This window comes from Balaenoptera musculus, chromosome 4 (genome assembly GCF_009873245.2).
Source record: "Balaenoptera musculus isolate JJ_BM4_2016_0621 chromosome 4, mBalMus1.pri.v3, whole genome shotgun sequence".
NCBI classification, from domain to species: Eukaryota; Metazoa; Chordata; class Mammalia; order Artiodactyla; family Balaenopteridae; genus Balaenoptera; species Balaenoptera musculus.
In genome coordinates, this window is record NC_045788.1 from 29,451,246 (window position 1) to 29,470,511 (window position 19,266).

At 37.3% G+C, this 19,266-nt stretch overlaps 2 protein-coding genes across 8 annotated transcripts in view; one reads left to right on the top strand and one right to left on the bottom strand.

The window, feature by feature from the left end:
* Positions 1–7,995, top strand: part of HPS3 (HPS3 biogenesis of lysosomal organelles complex 2 subunit 1) — a 44,744-nt gene extending 36,749 nt beyond the window's left edge. For 2 of the 6 annotated variants that reach the window (XM_036851350.1, XM_036851352.1), the window contains 3 exons: positions 2,736–2,942; positions 3,544–3,634; positions 6,874–7,994. In XM_036851350.1, coding sequence (XP_036707245.1) covers positions 2,736–2,942; positions 3,544–3,634; positions 6,874–7,001 — 426 coding nt within the window. In that variant the 3' untranslated portion in view covers positions 7,002–7,994. Of the gene's footprint in view, positions 1–2,735; positions 2,943–3,539; positions 3,635–6,873 lie in introns of those variants that run through there. The other 4 variants (XR_005019751.1, XR_005019752.1, XM_036851351.1 and 1 more) reach the window with 4 other exon arrangements.
* The window catches only part of LOC118894786 (ceruloplasmin), a 67,704-nt gene that overhangs the window by 2,863 nt on the left and 45,575 nt on the right, over positions 1–19,266 (bottom strand). Inside the window, exons 15-19 of one of the 2 annotated variants that reach the window (XM_036851347.1) lie at positions 16,861–16,967; positions 15,170–15,386; positions 14,609–14,748; positions 13,118–13,280; positions 1,278–1,382 (exon numbers count right to left, since the gene is read on the bottom strand). In XM_036851347.1, coding sequence (XP_036707242.1) covers positions 1,279–1,382; positions 13,118–13,280; positions 14,609–14,748; positions 15,170–15,386; positions 16,861–16,967 — 731 coding nt within the window. In that variant the 3' untranslated portion in view covers position 1,278. Of the gene's footprint in view, positions 1–1,277; positions 1,383–8,589; positions 8,745–13,117; positions 13,281–14,608; positions 14,749–15,169; positions 15,387–16,860; positions 16,968–19,266 lie in introns of those variants that run through there. The other variant, XM_036851349.1, reaches the window with a different exon arrangement.

Here is a 19,266-nt window from a genome sequence, read left to right on the forward strand (position 1 = left end):
GCCACAACTACTGAGCCTGCGCTCTAGAGCCCGCGAGCCACAACTACTGAAGCCCGTGCACCTAGAGCCCATGCTCTGCAACAAGAGAAGCCACTGCAATGAGAAGCCCACGCACCGCAACAAAGAGTAGCCCTCGCTCGCCGCAACTAGAGAAAGCCCATGCGCAGCAACAAAGACCCAAGGCAGCCAAAAATAAATAATAATAAAATAAATAAATTTGTAAAAAATAAAAATAAATAAATAAAAAGGGTATCTTCTTTCTGGGAATCCTTGCCATTAAAGGATAGAAAGTTTAGTCAGTCTAAACTTTTCTAAATCCTTTTCCTAATTATAACTCTTTCTAAATTATCTGGGGTCAATTAGTCTTAGTCATTAAGAAAAAACTAACCATCAAGAAACAAAAAGATCTCACCTGCTGTTACCTAGAGGAACGGGGGTCGGTTCAGAATCACTTGGAGAGCTTTTTCAAAATTGCATGACTCCCCTCTACCCACCAGCTCACCACCACGATATAAATCTTTGTCTCTTGTTCTTAATCACTGTAATAGTATATTTGTGCAAGAATTAAAAACAATCTATAGATCATCTATGTGTCAAAAAGCCACTATTCAGAACAACACAGTAACTAGTAAATGCCCCGCCTTTTACCAGAATTGTCCTGGTCCCCTCCCCCCGCCTCCTTGCCATCCACCCGTCTTAGAGCCACAGGTGTGACTGTGTAGAGAATTCTGTGGGTTCCAGCCCTGCAGTCAGCTGAGCATGAGGGATCTAGATCAGAAAAAAGGAATAAATAGTGCCTGTGTTGGGGGTGGAGAGTCCATTTCCAATATTGAAAAAAAAAAGAACACACTGCTAAGAAGCAGACAACACTAAGAGCATTTTAAAGAGTAGTAGTAACCTGTGGGCCTTTTTTTATGCAGTGATATATGTGTTGTCTGGTGTTTCTTATTTTGAGGGTTTTTGTTTGTTTTGTTTGTTTTGGCCGCCCTGTGTGGCTTTGGGATCTTAGTCCCCCGACCACAGATCGAACCCGCGCCCTCAGCAGTGAAAGTGCGGAGTCCTAACCACTGGACCGCCAAGGAATTCTCTGGTGTTTCTCATTTTTAAACTTCTTGATGATATGGATATAACTACTTAAAAGTTCATGGGTAACCCATTTTGTACCAAGCTTTGACTCATTTCACTTTAACCACCTTATTTCATATTTGCTCTCTTATTGTCAGGAAATTTTTCAGATGAAGGTGAATGTTAAATTTGCAGGAAGGAAAGGGACCAACCTTATTCTCCTAGCCATTCCTTGGTAGATATTTGGAGTAAAATCACGATGCTGACTGTAAATGGATAGTTCATGTTCCATATCCTCCTGTGAGTCTGAGAAGATGCTGTAGTAAAAAGGATACAAGAAGAAGAAAATCAGGATATGAGCATTTCATTTTTATCCAGAAGAAAGGGAAAGCAGAGATTATTTTGGTGGCAGAATCAAAAGTAGTATTTATAGTTTAAATGTTTAAAAGTAAAATATTGTCAAGTTCTGACTACTGAAATAATAGCTGCTCTGTGTCATTCAGGTTGTAGCAAATTGTATTGATACAAATTATTAAGTTCTTAACGATTGCTGTAGTTTTCTTAAATGTTAAATTTTATTTTTGATTCTATGTGTAGTGCATGCTTATTATAGAAACCTTGGAAAATACAGCGAAGTGTGAAAAAGAAAAAAAAAGTTGGCTTTGTCCTCCCATTCCAGTGAACTGGTCTCTGTTTCAAATTTCGATGCTCTTCCAAAGGCATTTCTAGATGTGCATGTACCTATGTAGATTTTATAAAACTGATCATGCTCTGAATATAACTTTGTATTGAGATTTTTTACTAATTTTATCGTGAGCATTTTGTCCTTTGTCCTTTGAAAACAATTTTGATAGCTATAAAATATTCCATCATTTGAATTTATCATAATTTATTTACTCATCCCTTCTTATTTTTTTTGTAAGATATGTGAGATACATCCTTAACTTTTTTTTTAAAATTTTATTTATTTATTTATTTATTTATGGCTGTGTTGGGTCTTCGTTTCTGTGCGAGGGCTTTCTCTAGTTGCGGCAAGTGGGGGCCACTCTTCATCGCGGTGTGCGGGCCTCTCACTATCGCGGCCTCTCTTGTTGCGGAGCACAGGCTCCAGACGCGCAGGCTCAGTAGTTGTGGCTCACGGGCCTAGTCGCTCCGCGGCATGTGGGATCTTCCCAGACCAGGGCTCGAACCCATGTCCCCTGCATTAGCAGGCAGATTCTCAACCACTGCGCCACCAGGGAAGCCCCATCCCTTCTTATTTAATGTTTAGATTTCTTCTAGTTTTTCAGTATTATAAATATTCTTGAGGTGAACATCATTGGACATAAATCTTGACCACCATGTTGATTATATCTTTAGGATAGAGTCTTAAAGCATTCGCATTAGTTTAAACTTACAGTCTATTCAGAGCAAACACAATCATGTTATTTTAAAAAATCATAGCTTTGTATTAAACAGATTTTTTTTTTCTTTAAACTAGAGGTGTTTTCAAGATTATTTAATACTTTGCTCTAATTAGACTTACTAAGTAAATATATGCGCGTGCTCTATAATTACATTCTTTTTTTTTTTTGGCAAGTGAGGTTTATTCTTTTTAAAAACTGTTCTGTATGTTGTGCTTTAGTTTTTTGGGTGCCTCATTCCATAACATTTCACTTTTCTGTTCATAGTCTCTCATATGTGGTCCTTCATTTGACATAGCTTCCATGATTCCATTCTTGGAGCCACTCTCAGAAGACACTGTTGCTGGCCTCAGTGTCCATGTTCTGTGTCGTACGCGTTTGGAAGAGTATGAATGGTGCATAGACAGGCTGTTAGAGAGATGCCCGGAGGCAGTCATCCCATATGCTAATCATGAACTGAAAGAAGAGAATCGGGTATGCTTTTCAGATTACGGTTTTAGGCTTTATCAGTGATAATCAAATGTTAATCTTGTCGCCTTATCTGCAAAATGGGGACAAATTATGCCAGTCCAACCTCACAGGGCTGTGTGGGTTAAAAGAGCATATATGTTACATGTTTTGAGTACCATTAGACGCTGTTAAAATTTATGGTGCTTGTATGTTATCTTCACTAAAGGTCTCTTGTTTGGAGATGAAGTAGGCTATTACCTGAAGATTTGGAAAACATAATAAATGTTGGGAAAATTCTTTGTGGACTATCTGGTCTTTAGAAATTAGAAGAGTTTTTGACTTCAGAACTTTCTTGCTACCTAAGAGATGAAAACAAGACACGTCTATGTTTCTTCTTGAAAATAGCGGTGTACATATGTACAGTGTATATATTATTAGATTTTCAAGTTACAGATCTGACTTTCATGTTCTAGCTTAAGCAGAAGACTGTTCTAACAAAGTCTGTTCCTTAACCAAGATGATGTATTTTTGCCCTGGGCTTCCCTGCACAATCTTTTTCTTCTTGTTGGAAATCTGAATGTAAAATGCATCAAACTTAAAAAGTATTCATTTTTCCCTAAGATAGACTTTGTGGTGGAAAAAACTGCTGCCTGAACTTTGTCAGAGAATAAAATGTGGTGGAGAGAAATATCAACTTTACTTATCATCACTAAAAGGTAAAATAATCTTTTTTGCTTGATTATAAATTGAATTGAGGGTACTCATTTCCATAACTGGCTGAAGCCTTGCTGTCTCTAGTTTTTCATGTGATTCTCAAGTGTGGGGAAGAGGGTCTTCGCATAATCAACTGGAGAGCTTATTTTTAACATTCATGTGTGCTCCCGCCACCACATTTGATATTCATTTATCCCTTTTAGCTCTAGAGCTGATGCTTTTAAGTTAATCTTTCCAAACACTTAACAAATTATCACAGTCAGAGAAACTCACAGCCTCAGTATTTTAAAAATTGGAATAGCCATTAAAGTTCGTTTTATATTAATGGTCTGGGTGCTTAATTTACTTCATGTAGGAAATTAAAATTATTATCATTATTAATCATAATTGTAAGCAAGTACTGAGGAATGATAAATTTCTCAAAGATTTAGAAGTGTAGTATGTCTAAATTATGCAGTATTTTACAGCGTAGGTAGTTATTGTTTGAATTTTTATAATTCATAGTCATTTATAAATCTTGATAGCTATATGGTTATCAGTTTCGCTACTCTTGTGTGTTAATATCACCAGTTAATGGTTGGCCTGATGACAAAGGTATGGTTATATTGATACCAGTGTGCATAAAATATTAGAAGTTGACAGTGTTGGAATTGTATTTTCCAGCTGAGGGAATTGACTTTCAAAGTGTTAGGCAAAGCCAAGTGGCCATTGGATGGTGTTTTTCTGGAAATCCCCATTAAGTAAAGTTGTATGTTTGTGATTGGGAAGACAAGGAGGGGCCTTTATACTATTTGTCCTACCCATCTCTCTGCGTGATTTTTTGGTTGTCAGAAGGTGGAAGTGTCAGGTGTTTGATTGCCCAGCCCCATCTGCATCAAATTTATCACATAAATTTGAACTGATTATTCTTGTTGGTCGATCACTTTCCGGTGCAGATAGCCCACATCTTCACACCCCGGTAACATCATTATCTTAGTCAAACGACTCTTTCTTCATCCTTTTCTGATCCACACCCACAAACTCATAACTACCCCATAATCTTTCCTCCAAATGTTCCATTTTTCTGTGTCTTTAATATGTGTGTATTCACACACATGTGCATGTATGTATGTGTGTGGCTTATGGGACTAAATGCTGTGTGTGATTTACCTTTATTGTAATACCTCCAGAGCTGGTATAGTGTTTTATTCATTTTTCATGTTGCACTTTCCTTGCCAGCAATGTGCTTCTCCATACGGCGTATTCTATAACTATTTATTGATTTGAAGGGAAGACACCTGAATAACCTCAGGTCCGTTTTCATGGGGAGTCCCTCTGTTGGCAGCTGTGGTATACCAAGAAGGGACCAGGATTGGAATTAGGAGAATTGGAACTGAGTTTCAAGTATGCTACTTACTGAGTATCCTGAAACAAGCCAATTTTTTTAATTGCCTGGGACTAATGGGAGGTTCAGGACTGACTCTAGAGTAAAATGTTAGGCAAAAATTGCAAGATGGTGAGGTTGGAGATGGAGGTCAGGGACTTACATAATATGCTTAGGAGCTTGGATTTCTTACTCTCTAATGCAGTGTTCCTCAACCTTGTCACTGCTGACATCTTGGACCAGATAATTTGTGTGTCGGTGTCCCCTGTGCATTTTAGGATGTTACCAGCATCCCTGGCCTCTACTCACTAAATACACTAAATACCAGTAGCACTTGCCCAGTTAAAACAGAAATGTCTCCTGCCATCACCAAATGTCCCCTGGGGGACAAAACTGTACTAGTTGAGAACTGTTGCACTAATGCAAAGCCATTGAAACTGGGGTTAGTGGTTGACTTCTTTGTTTCAAGGCAGTACTTATGACTGTTTTTGTGACAGTGAGCTGCGCTTATTAATAAAAATTCTAGTACTATAGTAAATTACAAAGTTTAAGAAGTCATTTTAAACTTCACCAGCCAGAAATAACTATTTTCAACATTTGACACGTATTTTCTAGACACACTGGAGGATTTAAAGTACTCTATGGATTTAAGATATTGACCTTGTTCTTGGAGTTGTAACCTGTATTAGCCTTTCACTAGTTGGCAGAAGAGGAGAATAGAGCAGTGGCAAGATTTTTGTTGGCTCTATACCTACTTTACACTGGCCCCCACCTCAGTTTCTTGTATCCAGGATACTACTTACAGGTTCCACATTTAGGCAAAATAAACTAGTTTGATAGGAAAACATTGGTAATTCATGGGTTTTACAAATTAGTTAGCAGTTATTGTTTATTAAAGTTCTGTTTTGTGTCAGATGTGCATCATTGTATTTTAAATTAATTCACAAAGGACTCGAAGCTAGCAGATGGTACCACTACATTATAAATGAGGAAACCAAGACCGAGGAGGTTGGCTTTCTTAAAGTCACCCAGAGCATAAGTAGAAGAGTGTGATCCCTGCCCGAGTCTGTACAATTCCAGAGCTAGGGAGCTTTCTCATACGTCACACTATTCATTAACTTTTTAGCAACAAGAGCATGTCATTCCTTTGTGTAAGGGATGGTTTAGGTTGCTGGATATTGGACAGATGACTTTGGACGGATGCACACACACCTGAGCCGGAGATTTTATATTTCGGTTACTCTGCAAATAGAATAAGTGGTGGGCACGCAAGAATCACACACAGAATGGCACTGAAGAAGGTTTGGGAACATTGTTCTTAAATGTCACTCCCTTCTCTTCCCAGCAGAGGGCAGCATGCATGCATCGAGAAACAACAGAATCATAAAATTACATAGTTACCTTTACAAAAATGTTTACTAAATTCCTTAATATTTAAAATATTCATTAGAACACATTAGTTTGTAGTTTGAGAAAAAAAGTAAATGGTCTTGAAAACAGATTTGTGCTTATTAATAACATAAAAATCTTATAATAGAGAGGAACTGATTTAGGAAAATGTCATCCAACAATTAATAGTATTTCCTGTCCTAGCAAACAGTCTTTATAAATCAGCTGCAATATAGTCCTAACATTAAAAACAGTGTTCAATTGATTGTATTTTCCTACAAATGATTCTAGAAAGAATAAATAAGAAGTTGTTAGGACCATAAAGCAGTCTGTGGATTTAAAAGACTGGTTTTTTGGGGGTTTTTTCCTCTCTCTCTTGTAGTTATAACATCTTGTCACCTGAATTAGCTTCTAATTGGTTGAGTGATAAGAGAATAGGATGAAAGACAGAATTTCAGTTCTAACTCAGATATTCTTTCCTACAAACAGAAATACTGTCAATTGTTGCTGTGGAACTACAACTAAGGGATTTCTTAAATGTCCTCCCAGAAGATGGCACTGCAGCATTTTTCTTGCCATATCTTCTTTACTGCAGTCGAAAGAAATCATTGACTTGAAGGTATCATTTGAAATATACCACAATGGCATATGAGACTGAATTTTTCAAAACTGAATGCCAGATTAAAAAAATATATAAAGGATTTTTATATTGAATATGTACATATATTGCAAATGCTTTCAGGCTGCTTACCTCAGTGGTATTATTAGTTTCATAATTTATGACCTGAGTCCATTTAATTGTCCAGAATGTAAAAAAGCTACAAGATATAGGAGTTTCCTCAGAGAAGGCATATATTTTTAAAGGTAGAGACTGACTTCTATTCCAAGGAACATCAATTTACTGTTGTTGGGGACATGACAATCTTTTTCATCACGGGAACACAAACAATTTTTAAGTATGCTCGAAGGAATGTCATTCCAAGTGGTCCACAATTTAACCTTCTTGATTTTTCCAGATTTTTCTACTGGGTCACTTTTCAAAACAGTTATTTTCTTTGAGAAAGATGTTAATGTTTTCCCACAGTAAAAGATTTCAAACTTTATTTTCTTGTTACTTTTAAAATTCATGCTAAGTTTCTCTCTGAATCAAATGAAATAGAAGTTTACAAAGCTGACTTTCTTCTTGTCTGGCTATTAACATGACTTGTTGAGTGCATGTTTTTCAGCCAAAGCCTTGTTTCCATTTTTTGTTGATGTGTACTCTTGCTCTTTTAGCCAGAGTGTATGTGAAAATAAAGAAATGTAAAGAACTGTGTCTTTTTTTTTAGCCTCTTATTAAATAATTTTGAGTCCCAGTTCAGTTCATTGATAGTGTGCTTTGACTATAGTTAAGGCTGGGCAAAAATGTTACTCACCTGATGTTTCCACAACGATATTTTGAAAACTTTTCTCGTGATGGCAACATTCGTCTTTACCAGGATTTAATTTATAGATTGTTTCTCAACTCTGCCTTTCTCCAGTTCCATATTAACTTCCTTTTGATCATCTCTTCGAGGGTTCACAAAACTCAGATTGGCAACATTTTATTTTATTTTAAAAATTTGTTTTATTTTATTTAAACATTTTAAAATTTAAAATTAACAAAAAAATTTTACCAGCTTTATTTAGGTATAATTGACATCTTCAAAGGGTACTCTATTGATTTTCTATTGCTGCTGTAACAAATTATCACAGGCTTAGTGGCTTAAAACAACACAAAATTAATTATCTTACAGTTCTGTAGATTACAAGTTCAACATTGGCCTCACCGTTTTGAAATTTTATTATTAATATTTTATTTTATCTTGTTTAATTTTTTATTTTACTTCCTCTACACCTGTGCCCCTATCCCACTGGTCCATTAGGACTGATGTATGTTAGAGGGATTGATGGGAAGCCAAAGTTTGGAAACATTTCATTGAATCTTATTTGTTTGTTTGTTTATTTTTTTATTTATTATTGAAATCGTTGAATCTTAATAGTGATCCTTTGAGGACTGTCCAGGACAACATCTGCTCATAGATTTTTTTTTTAATACAGTTTTGTAAAGCCCTAATGGTGGTGATATGTGTATTAGAGTCAGTCATGTGTCGTAATACAGTCTATTGATCTTTTCATATGAAACAGTGTAACACAGTTTTCCCCATAAATGCACAAAAGTATATGTTTTCAGTCTTTTTTTTTTTAATGCTTATAGCCATTCCAAGTAAGCCTTCTATTCAACACTTTCACATACATTGTTATGAATCATTTTTTTTTTTTTTTTTTTTTTTTTTTTTTTCACTTATCACCAATTTATTTCTTTCATCCAGACTGGGTCTCTATAGAAAAAGAAATTTTAAGACCATTATTAAAAATAGTATATATCATATGGTTAAAAAAATTGGCACATGGTGCTTTAAATATATTGTAGTTTTTTAAAAGTTATTTTCTTTATTCTTGATTCATTTATATTTTTCTGCTCTTTATATATTTAAAACACATCTCTCACTCTAGTACTGCTTTATTTAAAGACAAATTAACTTTCCTCCCTGCAAGATCTTTATTTATTATCAAGGGAAAATTAGTCATTTTTTAATGGAGAAACCTGGCAGATACCACCATAAGCCCAAATGCTCAAAATGAACACAACCAGTAAGGGAACAAATCAACATCTTGTGTCTCTTGACATGTATGCTGAGAAAAACACAATATCCCTTCTGTGAGAATCTTGCCAAAAAATGCATAATCCGAATCTGATCATAAGGAAACGTTAGACAAACCCAAATTGAAGTCACATTCTACAAAGTGACTGCCCTGTAATTCTTTAAAAATGTCAAAGTTGGGAAAGACAAAGACCAAGAAACTGCTCCAGACTAAGGAGACAAGAAGACATGTCAGCTGAACTCAGTGCATGAGTTGGATTTTCTTTTTCTCTGAAGAACATGATTAGAATAATTGGTGAAATATGAAAGGGGTCTGTAGTATTGAATTGTTTTTAATTTCCTGATTTTGATAGGTCTACTTTGTTTATGTATAAGAATATTCCTGCTTTTAGGAAATAGGAGTATATATTTACAATATCTGTAGTCTGTGTGTGTATAAAGAGATACGGAGATAGGAGAAAGGACGAGAAAGTACATGATGCTGTGCAAAATGTTAACATTTGGGGAATCTGGGTAAAGGGTATACAGGAATTTTTTTGGTACTGCTCTAGCAACTTTTCTATAAGTCTGACGTTGTGTCCAAAAAAGTTTTTAAAATTCCTTTTTATTGAGTTAATATGTGGTTAGATATTTACCAAGCAGTGTATTGGATTGGATTTGTGCACCTACTAGAAGTACAGAATATACACTCCCTGCCTATGAGGAACTTAAAGCTAAGTAAGCTTTTCCCCTCAGACAGCTCCAGGAGGTTATCTGACTGTCATGGAAGTGTCAGTCTAAAAAAAGTACCTTTTATATTTGTCAGAGGAGGTCTTTATTATGCTTTCTCTGGTAGAAATAAGGCATTACATTAAGCATGACAGGATATCCACAATTCTTTTCTAGTGATTTTTTTCTTTGTGGAGAAAATTGTCTCCCTGTGCGAAATATTGAAAGATTTCACTATAACTTGATTTCTCCCTTGTCTCTGTCATGGTAGGCTGAAATTCTTCTAAGATTTAGAATTAAGGTAAACTTGGCCAAAGCTTTATCAAACTTTCATTTAAAGATAATTCAGACTGATAAATGTGGCTCCCCATTTTTCTGTGAATAGTTCAAGCTATCTTTTTTGTTCATTACTGCTTCTTTCAGTTCCATGCAATACCTTTTCTCTTTGTAAAAGTCAAATTTCTCTTTAATCTTTTTTTCCAACATGTGTTTTGCCTTCGCATTGCTATTTGTTCTACAGTTTTTAGTAGGGCTTTTAAAACAGTATCCCCTTTCTTAACCAAGGAAACAGTCATTTCCCTTATCCCCTCCCAGGCTTATCCTACAGGAGGAATTTTTTCATGGTCTTTGTGTGTAGGCTTAGCCTGTAGCAGCGTACTCAACATGTCAGGCATTTGCACACATGAATTTCCAGAATGCCTGCCTTGGTATTCCTTCACTTTTGATTATCAATCTGAGCAGGACCATCCTTTTGTGTGGTTTACATGTGTGCTAATGTTCTTAAGCTCTACTTAAGGTTTTCTTTCTCATGTTTGACTCTTCACCTTGTTCAGCAGTTACTGGCATTAGACCCAGTGGTTTATATGTTTGTCTGAGTCTTTGGTGTTCTGGTGCTCTCAGTACCACACTTTGTAATAAAGAGTTTTAGCGGAAATTTTTCATGTTATGAGGTCTTTGTGTAAGACCCAGGAACAGAAATTAAAACTTTTCATTTGCACTGACAAGTAATCTTTCAGTGATTTTTAGGTTTTGAAATATATTTACTTCTGTATTTTCTTCCATTTATATGTTCCCTTTTATGCCAGTGTGAGGAGGAAACACGAGTTGTTTTCTCTACATCATTTCCCCTCATTGGATTTGCTATTGCCAATTCCAACAATTCTGAACTCAGAAGACTCAGGAAACACCAAATCCTGTGACCAAAAAGCAGGAATTTTACTTTTTTTTTTTAACCTCAATTTTTAAAATTGAAGTATAGTTAATTTACAATGTTGTGTTAGTTTCAGGTGTACAGCAAAGTGGTTCAAATATATATATATTCTTTTTCAGATTCTTTTCCATTATAGGTTATTACAGGATACTGAGTATAGTGCCCTCTGCTATACAGTAGGTCCTTGTTGTTTACATATTTTATATATAGTAGTGTGTATATGTTAATCCCAAACTACTAATTTATCTCCTGCCCCTGTCTCCCCACCCCACAGTATTTCCTTTGGTAACCATAAGTTTGTTTTCTATGTCTGTGAGTCTATTTCTGTTTTGAAAGTAAGTTCATTTGTATCATTTTTTTATATTCCACATATAAGTGATATCATACGCTATTTGTCTTTCTCTGTCTGACTTACTTCACTTAATATGATAATCTGTAGGTCCATCCATGTTGCTGCAAATGGCATTATTTTGGGGTTTTTTTATGGCTGAGTAATATTCCATTGTGTATATGTATGTGTGTGTGTGTATGTGTATATATATATACACACACACACCATATCTTCTTTATCCATTCGTTTGTCGATGGACATTTAGGTTGCTTCTGTGTCTTGGCTATTGTATTGATAAATAGTGCTACTTTGAACATTGGGGTGCATGTATCTTTTCAAGTTAGAGTTTTCTCCGAATATATACCCAGGGGTGGGATTGTAGGATTATATGGTAACTGTATTTTTAGTTTTTTAAGAAACCTCCGTACTGCACCAATTTACATTCCCATCAACAATGTAGGATGGTTCCTTTTTATCCACACCATCTCCAGCATTTTTTATTTGTAGACTTTTTAACGATGGCCATTCTGACTGGTGTGAGGAGATACCTCATTATAGTTTTGATTTGCATGACTAATTATTAGTGATACTGAGCATCTTTTCATGTGTCCGTTGGCCATCCGTATGTCTTTGGAGAAATGTCTATTTAGGTCTTTTGCCCATTTTTTGATTGGGTTTTTTTTTTTTTGATATTAAGCTGTATGAGCTGTTTGTATATTTTGGAAATTAATCCCTTGTTGGTAGCAGGAATTTTACTCTTTATATAACGCATTTCTTTAGTTTTTAGTGTTTATCCATAAAAGGGCTGCTTGTTTTCCTGTGTTTTTATTGTGTGTGTGTATATGCATGTGCCTGCATAGGAGGGAGTGTTCTTGCTGGGGTGGGCAGAGCAGCAAGATTTTAGAATCTAAAAATAGATTTTTTTTTTTCCTGGATCTTTGCTACGGTCTAAATGTTTGTGTGCCCCCAAAATTCATATGTTGAAAGCCTAATGCCCAAGGTGATAGTGTTAGGTGGTGGGGCCTTTGGGAAGTGATTGGGTCATGAGGGTGGAGCCCTGGTGAATGGGATTAGTGCCCTTATAAAAGAGGCCCCTGGAGAACTAGTTTGTCCCTTCTGCCATGTGAAGGTATAATAAGTCTGCAACCTGGAAAAGGACCCTAACGCAACCATGTTGGCACCCTGACCTCAGGTTAACAGCCTCCGGAACTAGGAAAATAAATTTCTGTTACTTATAAGCTACCCAGTATGGTATTTTGTTACAGCAGCCCAAATGGCCTAAGACAATCACTGACAAAACAATAATCAGTAATTCCTCCCCTCCCCCAGAAGCACAGAAAGACACTGTTCTGCCTGATTGACTATTTGAAATTATATTAGTTATATGGGTTTTTTTTTTGGGGGGGGATGCTTTTTCCTGTACCAGGTACTTCCTAGAAAAAAAGTTAATGTTTTCTATTAAGAAAGAAATTAAATTTTAAATGTCTTTTGTTAAGTCACAACTACTCTCTTACACATGTCAGTTTTAGGAATATTAATTATACTGCATCAAATTGGTGTCAATTTGTATTAGTTTAGAGACTATTGGTGCTGTTATCAGTACCAGCTATCAGAAGATAAGCAGTATCCCACACCACTTAGCAGTAAAAAAATTCCTATTTGGAGGTAGAGAAGGAAGAAATCAGGGCAGCAAATTCAAAAAAGCTTCAGTTGGGGGGAAGTATTGATATATAGGCAAAGTAGTACATCTTAATTATATTTGTGATATATACCTTCTAGAATTACTAAGTGGATATTCACCTTCATTTGGTAGAACGGTGTAAGTAGTTTCCATTCCAGCATGAATGTGGTCAGTCACATGGCAGTGGAGTAACCAGATTCCAGGTGTTTTTGGAGACATTTCTAAAGTTTGGTATGTCCCAGGGAAAATGTCAAAGACATCAGAACTATAAATGCCCCTGTGCTTAATTAGAAAAAAATAATGTTTATTATATGTGAGAGTTCATTTAAATAATCTTTCATTGGCCAGCTCAGGGATATTAGAAAATGGATAAATCCGTTAAAAAAAAGAAAGAGCGAGACCCTGCACATTGCTATGTCTAATACAAACAATGAGGTAGTAGTCTTTGCTAAACCCTTTGCACTGCGGGCTATTACATGGGTGTGAAGGAAAGATGTGATGAAAGTGAATTCATCAGTCAGGAACATCTGACTCTGGTTTGCCTTTTTATCAGAGCACTTGAGTTACACAAAGGAATTTAGCTGTGGCCTCACTTCAGTCTTAATCTCACTCTTGCTGAACCTATCCTAGATGAGCTTGTCTGTGAAACTTTAAGGCTGGTAGGTAATGAAGGGAGCAGGAAAGGAGGCCAATGGAGAAGCCAAAACCAGGGGCAGTTCAGGTAGAGTCTTGACTAGACAGATTATTTGGGCTGTATTTCGGCAGGGATGGAATTGAAAGTCTGCTAATAAGTCAACCAAAAAGCGATAATAAAATGGTTCTGCAGTGTGCTTTGTGGTAGCTTCTGAATTTTCTATGTTAACGTGAAGGTAAGACAGAAGCATTTCCAAAAGGGTTATTGATTCCTGCTGAAATCAGCACTGGGTGAGAAGTCAAAGTAGGATTGAGATCTAGGGACCAGTCAGTTGCTTGACACCAAACTGCTGATCTTGTTCGCTTCAGGCCATTTAAGATCCAGAACTTAGAAGAGGCAAAGTTTATAATAAAGTCTTGTCTCTACTCTCTAATCCATCATTACGTGAACATTCCTACCCTCTCTGATGACAATTCTATTCAAAGGCCTTGCCCAGGAAAATGTGAGCAGAACTCCAAGAAAATCCAGTAAAAACGAAATCTAAGGGAGAGCCCAAGGTGTAAAAAGGTTCATAATGACGATTGAAATTGCTGTGTGCCACACTCTGAAAATAATTTAGTTGTCTCTTTTTTTTTTTAATTGGAGTATAATTGCTTTACAATGTTGTGTTAGTTTCTGCTGTACAACGAAGTGAATCAGCTATATGTATACCTGTATCCCCTCCCTCTTGGACCTCCCTCCCATCCCCCACCCCCATCCCACCCATCTAGGTCATCACAGAGCACCGAGCTGAGCTCCCTGTGCTATATATATTTGACATAAATGCAATACCATGTGTAAAATAGATAGCTAGTGGGAATTTAGTTGTCTCTTGAAACCTTAAACTTTTCATAAGTCTCTCTGAGGAAATATTTTCTTCATTTGCTTTAAAACATTTTCAAATAGAGCAGGAATAATGACCATGGTTGGCCCTTACCTGGTATTGGAAGCTGTGGCCATGGAAATGTACCGAGTGCAAGTCTATTTCATTGCCCATTCCCATCAGATACCAGTTGACTTCATCTCCCACATGCATTGTGAGGCCTTGTAAGTTCCCAAACATTCTTCCATTAATAGCTGGGGAAGACACATGAGTTTTTATTACCTTCCAGGATATTTTAAACCAACAGCTATTACACAGAAAATAGGTTTATTAGGTTAATATATGGCATCTTTTTGAGGTAGAACTTATTTCACTACAGATAGGGGAAATGGGTACTTTAAGGTCAATAATATCACACTGCTTTTATAGTCACTTAGCACCAAAAGCCTTATTCCTAATTTTGCATTTAAAAGGGAATGAGACTTTGGAACTGGGAGAGAAGTTAATGGATGATTTCGAATATAGTTCCCTTTTTGCTTTGAACAGAATTCTACCTCACATGCGAAGTGTGGCAGAAGTGGTTTATTATAAAATAAAACAAATGAATAGTTTCCAAAGTAATTTTATTTGAAAGAAGAAAAGGGAAAAAATAGGTTTTAGAATAATGTATCATACCATGCATTTTATTGCTTTCTATGAATTCATCATTGGCTTTGTCTACTTTCTCAGGGTGATCAGAGTATGTTTTGATGTTGTCATCTAAGTACCAAGATTCATTCTCATCAAAAACAAGAAACAGAAGGGAAAATTCCAGTTTCTTTATGGGATTGAATACTTGCAAGTAATGTTTCCGACAAACAATCAGTGGGCCAATTAATCCACTATAGAGATCCTGAAAACAAGCAAAAACTTAGTCATCCTTGTGATATAGGTTGGGATTTCAGAGAACTGGGACCTTATCCCCCATGACCTCAGGAACTTTGGAGGGACTGATTTAGGTAGTAGACTTTGCCCAATGTGGTTCTGTCAATTCAGTAACTTTCCACTTGGAGTAGTTAAATTGGAACAATGTCGAATTTGTGTGGGTGATGCTCAAGTAACAGAAATGTGTTGCAGAGGCCAAATATTGGCTCAGCTAATGAGCAGCAGTTGAAAAGAACCCCAAGTGAACAGTGCTGGTTTGCTTATGGAATCATAAGCCAGGCACTATGCCAGTCACTAAAAATCCAGAGATGAATCAAACAAAGACCCTGCCTCCTACTAGGGAAAATAGATGAATAGAAGAAATGAACCACTTGCTGCGATGGAGGTACAAAAAGTGCCAGTGAACACACGGAACACCACAATGGACTTAAATCTACAAGAACTTTGGTTTGGCTGGGCATCAGTAATGGCAGATTAGATCTTGAATGGCCTTTGAGCTGTATTATGTTCTGGAATTTTAGATTTTGTCTTGTAGGTCATAAGTAGTCATTGAAAAGTTGAACATGGAATGGCAGTATATTTGCATTTTAGACCAGTGATCCTGGTGGTAGAGTGAAGGAAGGTTTGTATGGGGAAGAGACTGGAGACTAGGAGGCCACTGCAGTAGTTGAGGCAAATTACTAGCACCTGATCTGTGGAGATAGAAGGAATGGACTGAGCTCTGTATAGGTGGGTGAATTGCCTGGGTGAGCCAGGGGTAAGAATTAGATACTCTATATCCAGGGTTCTAGTTTGAACAAATGACTAGGTTTGGTATTTGTGCTATTTATCACAACTGGGAATATAGGAGGAGGTGGAGGGAGATCTCAGTTTCCATTGTAGACTTGCTGAGTTTCTGTGCCTGTGGGACATGCTGGTAGAGGTGTTCAATAGGCAGGTATATAGACAGGTCTGGAACTCGGGAGAGAGATTTGAACTAGAGGTTTAATTCTACAAAAGAGTCTTGGTACATGTTCTGATTTATAGTTGTTGAGTGCTTTTTTGGCTTTGAAATATTTAATCAAACAGCAGCTGTAGCTGTGCTGTGACTTACTGCTGAGATCAGCATTTTTATTATGTAATAATGGAACTCTGAAATCATGTACCTCAGTTCTTTAGTATGTATTTTTATATCAAAAGGGAAATAGAATACCATATTAATATTTAATCCTGTGGTACCCATAATCAGCAGTTACAGAGTCGATACATTTATAACTGTATCCATAAACAAACCAAAAAAAAAAACAAAAAACAAAAACAAAAAACCCAAAGTGAATTTCAGAGCAGCTTACTTTCCTATAATTTTAACAGAATTGGACCACAGGAAAACTCTAACCTCATCTTCCTTCAACTGTGTGTCTATTTTGGGAATCTGCACAAAACACAAATGATTTAAAGTTTACCTTAACCCGATCCACAGTTGAATAGTAAGCCCATGGAATACAAGGAGAATCATCTATTCCAGCTCCAGATCTTTCTGGGATTTTCCATACGTAAGTGCGAGTTTCACCTAAATTAATCAAGTGTTAATGTATCTGGTTATATTTGGTATGTATTTGATATATGTATGTCAAATTGTTATCAAAGCCTTGATAACCAATGACCCAGAAACTGGAAATGTCAAAGTAATTAGTTTTGAAAAGCAGCAGTACTCAAAGTTGTTTTCAAGAATTTAGTTTTACTAGAAGGAAACATAATAACCTCCATTATTTCAGAGATGATGAAAGGAGCACACAAGATATTTGCTCTAAGTTATAAAGCTAATAAATAGCAAAAGTACAACTTAGATCACAGGCATGCCAGTGCTCAGACCTGTGACCATCCATTACTATTTGTTGCTTCTCAGAAAACAGGCGGAAGTTTCATTGTCTTCAATGATGAAAGGAGTATTAAAAAGGAAAACTGTTACACCTCTGACCTAAACGATAATGAAGCCAACAATTAAAAAATAATTTTCTCTAAGTAAATTTTGTCTGAATTTGGAAAAAAAAAAAGAATTTAGTTTTAAGACCAACTGTAAGACACACTTTTATGTATTCTTTGTCAGTTATAAATTAACTCGCCATGAAACACAGGCCACACTACAAAGCCAGGAGGTGGCAATTCAGTATCACAATTTGAAGAAACTTCACAATAGATCTTTCCTTAGTTTGAAGTCTGCTTCTCTAATACACTTTTTTCTTTTCAACTCTCAAGAGATTTTCCCCCAGTGCTAGTTGCTTCCCCGCTGTCTTCTTTGTGTCTGTGTATCTGGACTATCCTGTGTAATTCCTACAGCTTCACCACCACCTGCCTTTTTTCCTTTTACACCATTATCCTCAGTGATTTCACAGTTCCTGGCAAGGAACCATTAGACCGCTTGATCTCATGGGTCACTGACCTGTCAGTGACCTCTCTTGTCTGCCGCATTCTGTCATACCATACACTGTTCTGTCACAACTCTGTCACATACAGGACATGACCACACCCTGGACCTTCACACTTTCAAGTAGCTCCACCCTCCTATCTCGCCAAGGTCTTTACCTTCTTCCATTTGCCCTGGGCTTCTCTCCAGGCTGATCTTTTCGGCCAGTCACCTCACAGCATCCTGTACAACTACTCACAAGACCTTGACTTTCAGCCATGGCCACTCACTGTCTATCTATGCAGACCTCACCATTATATATTCCTGCTGTCAGAGTTTTATTAGCTAGAATTTGACAAACCTTTACCAGGGAATCAAGCAGGACTTGAGGGATGGTCTCGGGATACGGTAGACTTTTTCCTTTTTCCTCAAGTCCTCCATCTTACCTGCCCCTGTGTCCTCACCCTTTTTGTAAACAGAATGTTTCACTGAAAATTTAAAGAGTAGATTCATCACCTGAACATTTTGTCTCTTCATCTAAACTCCTATTGTCTCTTCTCCATTCCCCGCCCCAACCTGCTCTGCCATCAGTGTTTGATGCCCAAGCCCTGGGCTTGTCCTTGACTCCTCCTTCCCTAACAACCAACCTTTCAGCAGGTCCTTTTAGCACCACCTTTAAAATGGAACCAGAATACAACTCACCACTTCAGCTGCTTCTACCCTGGTCCAAGTCTTACTAATTTTTTACCCAGATTATTGCGGCAGTCCCCTAATGGATCCTTGATTTCTGCCCTTGTCCCCTACAGTCACTTTTTCACACACCAACCCCCAGGCTGCGGGCCGGTACCTGTCCATGGCCCGTTTGGAACTGGACCGCACAGCAGGAGGTGAGCAGGGGGCAAGCAAGTGAAGCTTCATCTGCTGTTCCCCATCGCTCCCCACCACTCGCATTACCCCGTGAACAGTCCCCCTCCACCGCCCCACCGTCCGTGGAAAAATTGTCTTCCACGAAACCGGTCCCCGGTGCCAAAAAGGTTGGGGACTGCCGCTTTAAAAAGTGTTCATAGGATCATCACTCTCCAGCTCAAACCCTCACATGGGATTTCAGAATGATATGTAAGGTCATAACCATGGCCTCTGATGTCCCCCTCCCTCCTACTGCATCCGGCTCCCTGACCTGCCTAGATCTCATCTCCTCACATTCTGCCCCTGTTTGCTCTGCTCTGGCCTTTGGCCATTCCTCAGACACACCAAGTCCACTTCCATCTCAGGGCCTAGAATGCTCTCCCTCTACAACTCCCTGAGGCTCATTACTTCTCATCATTTAGGTGTCTTCACCAGTGACACCTCCTCAAAGAAGCCCTCCTGACCAACCCCCTACCTAAAATAACACCCTTTTACTTACTTTCTCTCATCTGCCTTAATCTTTTTCATAGCACTTTCTACAATTGGATATTATATCTAT